Source organism: Mercenaria mercenaria, chromosome 2, assembly GCF_021730395.1.
Source record: "Mercenaria mercenaria strain notata chromosome 2, MADL_Memer_1, whole genome shotgun sequence".
In the NCBI taxonomy this organism is placed as follows: domain Eukaryota; kingdom Metazoa; phylum Mollusca; class Bivalvia; order Venerida; family Veneridae; genus Mercenaria; species Mercenaria mercenaria.
The window spans coordinates 30703632-30715087 of record NC_069362.1 but is presented as its reverse complement, the minus strand read 5'-3'; the positions used below and the strand labels follow the sequence as shown (position 1 = coordinate 30715087).

Sequence of the window (11456 nt, the reverse complement as noted above, 5' to 3'; positions counted from 1 at the left end):
TTAAGTTCCGGGGTTGAAAGTACTGCCCAGAGTGTGTATGTCCTTTTTTTCCCAGTCTTTCATTCTACTTAAGCAGTTTATTTACACCACCGGACATGCGTTTAGCGTGAGATGATCTCGCCACTATTTGCACAGGTTAATTCAATAATAAAGCTCTCTTACTCATGAAATGGTGCTGTACATTATCAGCTGAGTTTTCTACCGGTAGTGTTCTGAGATTCCAAGAAAGTGCAAGGAAAAAGTCGGTTCCATTGAGAGATGAACCGACGCGTTTATAGTACATGCATCCTGGGCCCGTATTCATAAAGAATCTTAGAATCACCTCTAAGATATTTCTTATCTTAATTTTTTAGACTTAGTTAAGAGATATTCTTAAGTTCTTGTTCATAAAACGACTTAGAAAAATCTTAGCGAAAAAAGTATAAGAATAATTTTTTCTTAGTTTCATTTCTATGTCTATATTTAATAAGAAATTAGGAAAGCCTGTCACAAGTTAAATTAAGCTTAATATTCTAATAAGTCTATACAGTAAATATGCAATTCATGAAAAACTGTTAATTGCGGTCATTGGCGTCCATTCTATTTTTACTTTTCTAAGATAATTCTTAAAAGTTAAGATAAATGGCCACCTGTCTTAAATTTTAAGAGAAAAATCGCCTACTTAAGATAAATTCTAAGCCAAATTTTGTTCTTAGTACAATTCTTAGGCAAAAGTGTTTCTAAGACACATTTTAAGCCAAAAATGAGAAAAACTTAGAAAATGTTGACTTCTAAGATATATTTCTATCTAAGATTCTTTATGAATACGGGCCCAGATCTATTTACTTGTTCACTCATTCTGACAAAGTTTACGAACTTCTACAATACATTTTTTTCAATAAGGGAGTGTGCCGCCCGTCAACGGGGATGTGCTTGGATAACCTATGATAACTCCTCCGTTAAGCACTAGTGTCTTCCTTTTGATCTGGTGGTGCTGCGTTTTTGTGCGGAATAGGTCTAGGTCGACAGTACCTTACTACTACAAATGCATTAACTTCAACCAGTCTAAATGCAAATGATCAAACTGTAGGTCTGTACATCTTTGTAAAATATACGGCGGCACGCATCCGATGGTAAATTGGTAAAAAATCAACCATATAATACGCCAACGGTTAATAGATTACCAACGAATCAGGCCTTTCGCGCCCGTCTTTATTTTCGCTCTCGGGGACAGTCAGAAAAATATACATATTTCGCCAGAACCATGCAATTTTGATGTATCTACTTAAACATTTTCTCCAAATCCTGTATCATTCCTAGAAATGTTTTTACATTTACGACCAAAACGAGTTTCGTCCTCGAAAGACTTTGGATTTTTATAACTTTAAATCAACAAAACTGAACACCGATATTATTAAAAAAACATTTTGAAGTTGAAACCGGCAAGGTATCGGGTCCATTGAAAGATCCACCTTTCCCTAACTTAATTTGTCAGATTTTGATTAATTAGGCTTTCGCTTTAATGATAAATTTTCCTTTCATAAGACACTTCCTTATAAACTACATCAATTTCGAAAGATTTGCTAGGTTTTTTTAAGAACTTTTGGCTAAATCGAGACTAAACGTGGAAAGACCAATTTATTGAAAAATAAATAAAGAAATATACTTGCGCATTAGCATTAAGATTATTTTCAGTCAAGAATATCTGAGTTTAAGGTTCTCTAGACACAGTCATAACCGTAGGCCCGACCAAGGCTTTTGTATTTTAGGCTTAGAACTGAATTCTAATGAAATGGGTATTAGAATTCCTCTGTGGAATTTAAAAAGATTTACTATCAAAACCAAAAACAAAATTGAAAGATATGCAATTCCTCATTGACTCCTTGAATTGTTGTTACCGGGCTGTCGTAGTCGGCAGACCGTTTATTCGTCGATGGGAAAATTCCACTTCTGGTTTGGCTAAGTCATTTCTTCGTATACGAGACATTTCAAAGTTATAACGGGATTTCGTTTTTTCATAACCACTTATGGGTCACAAATGAGGACAGAACAGAACAGAACATACATTTTTTTTTTATTCGAATTAAGCATAAACAGCTCATCTTCTTTTATAATACAATATATTTGCATGCATACGAAAATGATAAGTATCTAAGCATTGAGTGAGAGTGAATAAAACCATTGGGCTACAATTTGGAGGATATTTTCTCCAACACAGTACATAATATTATATATTTACACTACAGTACATATATATTTTTACACTCTAATGATATTTTCTAAATCTTTAAGGATACGCTCTCTGGTGTACAATTTCGGTGTATAAAAGGTTAATTGTATGCGCTTGTAAAGTTGTGAACGTGCAGTGATTCGCACGAAAAAAAAAAAAAAAAAAAAAAAAAAAAAAAAACCTACTCGATAAACCCGTGCATCCATGAGTGACCGATATTTAGCATAGCATTGTGCGGTTTACGAACAACTTTTCAAAACAAGTGAGAAACTGTGTACATAATGAGGACGTTCATTTTTTTACAGAAAGTACGGGGACCAAGACAGGAGTTATTGGTATATACCATCACTGCAACTGGTGTAATGATAAGTAGCCGGAATCAAAGCATGCAATGGGCATAACATCTGATATTACGGTTCTGTGTTATTTCCCTTATTAACTGGGGCGCTGACTTAGAAAAAAAGATTACGTTTAATGACACGCCACAGAATCCGTGATGTGTTATGTCTAAACATATTACTAAATTAAACCACACTCTATTTCTACAGCGTAAAATAGCGATTATTTTGTTTTTAAAACTATACTGAAAAGAGAATGTATAAATATAATTGCAGACAAATTTGATCACAATAATACAGGGAGGGACTGAATTGTCAATCCGTAACTGTATTATACCAGTATTTATAGATTGTCAGAAAAGTTGTAGTGGGTCTGTTATAGTGACAATATCTCGGTCGTTCATATTTGGTACAAATTGTTATCAAAATCAGATCATGTTATAATAAGTGTAGTGTTCTTATCTAAATATATCTTAAATATAACTCACCATTTTTTAAATAAAACAAAAGCAATTTTTCAGAATAGATAAATATGAGGTTGTTTTCTTTTAGGGTAGAGTTCTACATTAATTTTGAATGGACAACCCATTTTCCGGATAACAGAAATAAATAAAACAGGTTTGTTAAAAAGACACCATATTTCAAAACATGACAAAAAGTGTATATTCTCAAAAAGAAAAAAAAAATGAACGAATGATAATTCTTTTAGATGTCAAATATGTTACCAAAAGCAGTACTTGCAGATTTTGTCGCGCGTGGGAAACATTCTCTAAATATAAATTTTCATCCATTCCGTCTTCCGTTGTTAATGTATTTTCAAGCAAATCTGGCGATATGTGTGCAATTTCCCGCCTCGGGGTAGTTCCGCATGTTTGATAAACCGGAAGTGATGGCGTAACGTCATTTATCCGGAAAATGTAGAATAACGCCTGGATTCGGCGTACGAAAGTGAAAATAATTTTATGATTCTAGCATGACTTGCATTGATTTCCAGTTTAACAAAGAAGAAAATCAAACGCAATATATCCTGCGATAAACAACGGTTGACGCGCGGGCCGGTAAGAGAGCATTATGACGTCAATTTTGACGTCATGTAGCTGCCTGACGTCCGATACATTACTCCTCGCGTAAATGAATTCCAGCATAATATTTATTGAAATATATCAACGTCCATGTCAGAATGAAAACAATCAAGGCCTTCTTGTGGTTTATCGTCTAATTTACCACGGTTCATCGTTCAGATGCTTCAGTATTTTACTACTCGGGCTAACGCCCTCGTAGTTCAATTCCTACGCATCTGAACTCTAAACCGTGGTAGATTAGACGATAAACAACGCGAAGGCCTTGATTATTTGTTAAATAAATGGCAACGTGTGAGTAAAATTATTACAATGGCATTACAAGTCTAAAGTCAATATATGATATTTAAACATATGACGCGTTAAATTATTCAAAATATTGTCTTGAAGTTGGTGTGGAATGTCAAGTTCGATTTCTTGGTCAAATATTTCCAAAATAAACGCACGGACCTATACATGTTATTTCGCAATGTTATAGGCCATATGTGTATATACAAAGGTGAAAAGTTTCACCAAAATCTACATTGTAGAAAAATTTCTTTTCGCGAAAACGTTATGAAAGTTGTGGTTTTCCCATAGACTCCCATAATGAAAATTTGCATGAGGTCCAAATTTTTCAAATTAGGTTAGAAAAAAACCAAGCACATGACCCTATCTTTTTTATTTACTTAATTTTCTAAGTATATTTTGAAGTTTTGAAAAATCAGAGTTTAAGCAAATTCTACATTGTAGAAAAAGATAGATCCAAACGTGCAGAACTGCCTTAGGCAGAATTACAGACGTATGCAAAAGTAACACGGGACATTGAAATATTTTGACCGATCAATACGAATAATGATGACTCTTTTTAATCACTTTTTATATTTTTAAGAAATGAAATGTTTTTTTTTTCGGTGTTTATGCGAAATGAACGACAGAATCGGATCGGCAAATTAAAAATGAATCGCAGTCGTTCATTTCGCATGTACACCGAAAAAAATAGTTTCATTTCTTATATATACATTATATTTCCTTTCCATTTGTAAACTATATAACATTATGAATTGCATATAATCTCTAGCATTTAACATTAAAATCAGCTTCCCGGCTATTCTGTTCACCAGACGGAGCAACTGCGACGTCATTTAAGGAACGTTCTCCCTGACTATACGCGGACGTCGTCAAGACAGCGGTCGGTTATCACAAAGCAACGATGACGTAACGTTCGCGCCTTGCCTTTTGCTGTTCATACGAAATGAACGTCAAAGTTTCAATGGAAAAGAATAGGGCGAATGTAAATATTCAAAATATAAATGCATCGTAACCAAATTTCGTTTCAATGTTTAGTTCCCATATTTGCTTTCATCATGATTTTGGCTAAGTTTTACCTATACTTTATTGAGATGCACTGATTAGAAAACTTAATTCATATACATATATTATATACGTATTAAAGGTTTAAGCGCTTTGGATCAAATTTTCCGTTACTGAGGTTTGCTTAGTTGTAAATGTGTACACTTTTGCGTGACTACTACTGGTAAGACTGCTAGGAAAATTAAATTTGCAATTATGTCTTTTAAGAATTTTTTGGGATAATCAACAAATGAAACTATTTTTTCCGGTGTTCATGCGAAATGAACGACAGAATAGGATCGGCAAATCCATGAATCGCACGAAATGAACGACAGAATAGGATCGGCAAAGCCATGAATCGCGCTAGCCATAAAACATAACTGCTTATACACAAAATTATTTCATTATTTGGTCTTGTATTGTACCTGCCTGTCGTATTTTCTTCTATACCAATGTTGAGGCCCTGGCCTCATTCCCGTCGATTTAGGGGCATTTACGACTGGTGTATTTATAGTAATTATACACAGCGTAATTTTAATCGTGTTTAGATATATTTTTTATCTACAACTACAACTGCAATTCTGTTTGCGTTTCTAGGTTTTGCCAAAGTGATCAAGTGATCTGGCAACCCCAACTTGCTTAGTTTACCGTTGCACTTGCCAAGTGTTTGACTTGACTGGTTTCAAGTCAAGTTGCGTGTTTGCCCGTGGATTACAATAATAGCTTGCCTTATTCGCAACAGGTTTTGCCATTTTTAACTACTGCAGGTTCAGACCGTTGCTTCAGCATTCCCTGTCATATTATTGCAGGTTCTTCGATTGGCACTCGCTATTCTACTAGACTCGCTGGTTCTTCTCTCGGCCGACTGCGTTTGGACAGTTGCTCTGGCACTCCCTGTCCAAACCTGAAGTGGCCATAAATCTCCAAGCTTATATCTAAGTTATAAGTTAGCATTACTTGATACCCCTAATGTTTACTATATAAATAATATTAAATAATAATGATAAATCGCTTAGTATTTGTTTTATTTTTTCTTCCAAATGCTAAAATAACCACAGTTATAGTTCAAAGGGATTAATCCACACTTTCAGGCGCAAAATGATTTCTCTAAAGAATCCTTAAAAAGTGAGCTAGTACAGTATTCTAAAAGTGACTAGTGGAACAAACTTATTGACAAATGATTTTTGCAAGATATTCTTATAAATAACCAAAACTATTGTGCAGAAGGTAGTAAACCGTTGCAACGCTTTTTAAATAATGCAGAAAATTTACAATCCTCTTGCATTTAACCAATATCTAACTTTTAATGTCACCATCTTTTTGTTTTGTTACAACTAAATGTTGAAAAGTGAATAAAGGCATATTAAAATGATACAAGTCTAAATTTTATCAATAGTTTTTATAAAATTGATTGAGAGTGTTTATAATGACTAATGATAAACACATATATGACGCAATGTTTTTTTCTTTTTATCCATTATATAGTTTATGTTGCACCGACACCGCCCTAAACATAGGATCATTTTACTTTAACTATCTACTATTAACCTGAAACTGTCCATTCTTAAAATAATAGATACTTTAAGAATGGACAGTTTTTAGATAATTGACAAGTATAGTAAGAATAGTGTGCATTGAGCGATGCGGATACAGTAACCTATAAAATTCAAAACTTCATAAATAAGAAATACAACATAAAATGCGATGTTTAACTGAAAGTGATGATTTGTAATGAGGTTGTCACCATGGAACGCTTTTAAAATTTATTCGTGTGAGAATTGTGTTATAATAACATAAATGCTTTTATAGTATACCATCTTTGTTAAACTAATCCTTTGTAATCATACAAATCTTGACTGTTTGATGACTACCGTATTTAAGTAAGAGAAATGGCTGTGATTAAATCTGTCAATAATGTAGAAGAATGGACACATTTCGGTGCGTTGCGCCTCTATTTGTCCTTTCTCCCACATAAAAGACAGCTCGGCTTTTCTCCTTTACTTAATTTAAGCAGATTGTTTGAAACGCGTTACCATTTATAAATCAATTTTAACTTATCTAACGGTAGACTAGCAGTCAAACGAAAAAAACATTTTTGAATAACTTCAAACAGTTGTTGTAGTAGTTGTAGAGGCCCATACGGAAGATTGCTTCGGCAAGTATGCTGCCTCGTTAAATAAATGTCTTTATTATATACCTATATAAATTCTGTAAAAAATCGGCTTGTATTTCACAATCAAATATGAACAGACAGACAAAAATTCCGTATTGTACCTTTTAAATTCCGTATTGCACCTTCCGTATTGTATGCTGCCGGACTATTTTCATTAATATGCATGATCCGACACATTTCTATAAATAGCGCACATAAAAACTTCACTAAGTTCCATTTAATATCGATAAACATTGAAGATTTCGTTCAAGAACAAAACAAGAATCAAAATGGTAAATGTATATAATAAAAGGGTCATTATAACAGTAGCTAGATCTGGGACTTTGTACTCGGCTCTCGTGGATTTTGCAATGTCGGATCACACTCGGCGCTTGCGCGCCTCGTGAGATCCGATCTTGCAAAATCCACTCGAGCCGAATACTGCATCCCAGATCAAGCTACTGTTATAATAACCCTATTTTATTATTATTATATCATTATTAAACAGCAAGTAATCAAATTTACTTTATTCGACGGTATACTGTTGTTCTGATCTGAACTTTTTCACAGTAATATCTGCTGAGCAAAATTATCCGTTCTTTTCAATGCGAGCAACCTAAAGACTATTTGTTTTGCATCTAATTGCTGCAAATTCATTTCGTTCTATTTACAAAGCCCGTTTGGAATACGAAACGGAAAAAATACTAAGTCATATTTCCTTCTGTCAAATTATCACACAGAAACAGTGTCCTGGAGCAGGGATCAAACTTGCGACCTCTCGATACACAGTTTTGTAGTATGTTGACTGTGCCAACAAGGAAAGGAAGCATACTTTATAAGTAACAATACCTACAAATTAATTAGAATGCTTCTGTTAAGTGATTACATGAACGTTGATATTATACAACATTTGATACCCTTTGCAATACGGTCGGCGTTTTTATTCTGCATTGAAATATACGGGTAACATAATGTGTACGAACATGTAGTATCTGCTAATCAGCATGGTTTAGCAAAGAACTGAAGACATAATTGTAACTGGAAGTAATATCATATGTCAACTGTTCCAAAGGACGCAGCAAAAGTAAATAATTTCCAATGGCTGAAAGTATTAACATCTTCTTGGACATTAGTCCCTTTGAAGTTGTTGATTTATTTTAACATCATCTTTGATATATATAAGAATCTAGTCCCTATTTATATTTTAGAGAACTTTGCATTTGTTGTGTAATTGATTTGCTCTAGAAAGATATTAATTTTGAATGAACCATCTTCAATTTTGTATTTAGCTCGTATTTTCAAGCTACAGTCAAGCTTCGTTTACTCGAAGTCGGATAGTTCGAGCGCAACCCTTCGCTCGAACTCATCGTCAGGTCCCGGCAAAATCTCTATAAAACATATTATCTTTGATGGTTTGAACTTCCGGTAACTCGAACAAATTTAGTCCGAGAGACTGTATTAGTGGTATATTATTATATGGTAAAGGAGGATTTGAAGAAAGTCTATATAACAATAAAAGAAACAGTTTTATTTGTTAAAAAAAACAATGTAACACAAAATGTATTAAGTGCATCAAATTGTGGTAGATAAATTACAATGCAATTGAATCATGCAAATATCTGTTATAAATAATCAGAAGTTGTTAATATGATACACTAATTGTGGCAAAATGAAACATGGTGACTTGTATGTCCAAACTGCATTTTACGATTGTGCAGTATTCTTTAATAATCCGTAATTAACAAATAAGAAAAATCAACAACAACACGTGTAGCGTTTGTTCATAGATAATTATTAACTTCCAACGTTTCGGCGTTAAGCCTTCCTCAGGGAAGAATAACAATAAAAACAACGGACGTGACGTCGTTAAACAACGTCGCGTAAAAAAGGCGGTAAAATGTATACAAAGTTTAGATCTACATTATTTTTTTTTTTTTAATAATCCGTATTAACCAAATTTCTTTGCAAATACCAGCTGAAGATATACCAGATATGTTTCATTAACACGGATACTAACGATAAAGGACATAAGAAATGTTGTTTTTGATTCTGCGAGCCAGTTGCATGAGTTATTATACCAATTATATTGTAACAAGCTGATAAATGAACGAAGGGATTTGCTTAAGATCAAAACATCATATCACAAGAATAGTGAACTTCATGTCACAACTTCGAATATAACACAAGTGTATAAACAGGTTTGTAAGCTATGTACACATGTCGTTTTAACGACCATAAATGGTCACCAGCCGATGCTGGAAATTGAATAAACAAGACAATACGTTGAAAGTAAAAATTAAGACATAACAATGAAATAATATAATCACATTTGTCTCATCCATTAGGCAATTATCGGCTCACTTCCGAAGTGCCCGAAACTCTTCAAATACTAACTGCAATTGTCTTAAGTATCGGAACCAATGCTTACAATGTAAAAAGTACAATTATACAATACATGCACAAAAATTCTCATGACGAATGTAACATCATGCCCGACCAATCGGTATGTTTACTTTAAACAGATTTAACTTTTATGTTAATGGTCTTGTTTTATAAGTTTTATAACAATGAGAAGATCATTTTATATGTCGAACTACTAAATGCTGATGTAGTTAAACTGTTTTGCAAAGGCTGTCGTACATACCGACAAGAAAAGTGCTATGTTCGGAGTAACAACGAACATTAAATAGGTTTTAATTCCTAACCTCTCTGCAACATTAATGTGCTATGTTTGTCTTCCATTTTTAATCATATCTGGTAGCCCATCCGCTGTGTCGTATTAAAATGTGACCCATAATACGGTCAAGGCTTTTTAAAAATGCGTCCGTTGTCAAACGACTGATCGCAAGGTTTTCATTCATTGCTGTAGTGCGCACAGATTAACGAACACACGACGTCATTCATTGAAAATGGTTTATATAATACTTGTATAATACAGTAAATGAGCAAATACTCTTGCACTGTTAACGTGACTGTAAAAGAATTTGTAGTAAACACTTTCACTGTTTGCAAATAAATTGCACAGATTGTAGAAAATGCAAATTCAACGCTTTTAATAATAACAGTAAAGTTATAGGAAATTCCCTTTCACTTTTTACATAACAATTGTTGGGTTCGTTGCACCGTCATCATTTTCATCTTTATCTGTACTTTCCAGTTTGTCTTCAAGACCTGGAATAATCCTAACCATGTCGTCAGTGGTAGCGTTCCTTTGCATAAATTGTGTAACAAACACGACGGCTGTTCCTTCTGCTATCATAAATGCCATTCCAGCGAAGAAAAACGACCAACCATATTCGTATTCAAATTGTTTACCTTCCTTCCCTTTGGTTCTATGACCGACTTCGTCGTTAATGGCAGAAATATAAAATATGATACCTACAGCTAATGTCAGACCTGAAAAAGTAGGACTTAAATATAGCATTACCTTCATTACTTACTTCTTGTCAAATACTTTGATTAAAAACTATTTCTTTTCTTTTGCACTTGATGCCAAAGCTGTTGAAATAATTAGCAACAACCGTTCTCAGGGTTATAAGTAAATCCATATGAAGATTCTCTGAAAGCATAATAATAGTATGGAGTCAGTTCATGAGAGTAAACAAGAGCGCCGCCAAGCGGCGCAATATACGCCCGAAGGGTTACATCAGAGGATGGAGGAAAAATTTAAAGAACTTGACTGTTTAAGCCCAAAGGACAGGAACAACAAAAAAGAAGAAATCCCCCCCCAAGAAAAAACAATTCTTAGTCCACAGAAAAATCTTACCAGGTAAAGTTATATCAAAATACATCTAAAAATTGGATTTACCATCCGTGTTGTACCACAGAAAAGTGGTCTCGGTTTTTTCCTACGGCCAATAATAAAAAAGTTTCAAAATAGGCTATTTATAGTAACAAAAAAGGGAAGTAATTCAAAAAAAATATTGTAAGAGAACAAAAAGGGATCTGTCAAATAAAAAACAAGAGCACTGCAATGCAGAGCAATTTACACAAAGCAAAGTCATATATGACCTTTGACCCCTAAGTGTGACCTTGATCTTGAAGCGAGTCATCCAAAACATGCGCTCTGCACGTCACCTCAGTGTGGTGAACATTTGTGCCAAGTTTCTTTGAAATCATTCAAGCAGTTCAAGAGTTACGAAGCGGACAAGAAACACACTCATATGACCTTTCACTCCTAAGTGTGACCTTGACCTTGAAGCTAGTCATTCGAAACAAGCACTCTGCACGTTGTCTCAGTATGGTGATCATTTATGCCAAGGTTTCTTTGAAATCTTTCAAGCAGTTCAAGAGTTACAGAGCGGACAGGAAACGCACTCATATGACCTTTGACCCCTAAGTGTGAC

The 11456-nt window shown here is 34.1% G+C and overlaps 1 protein-coding gene across 5 annotated transcripts in view; it reads right to left on the bottom strand.

Annotated features, from left to right (window-relative positions):
- Nucleotides 1–8617: 8617 nt before the first annotated feature.
- The window catches only part of LOC123563619 (voltage-dependent calcium channel gamma-5 subunit-like), a 71233-nt gene continuing 68394 nt past the window's right edge, over nt 8618–11456 (bottom strand). For all 5 annotated transcript variants that reach the window (XM_053533782.1, XM_045356504.2, XM_053533794.1 and 2 more), the window contains one exon: nt 8618–10506. In XM_053533782.1, the coding sequence (XP_053389757.1) occupies nt 10205–10506 (302 nt within the window). In that variant the 3' untranslated portion in view covers nt 8618–10204. The remainder of the gene's footprint in view (nt 10507–11456) is intronic.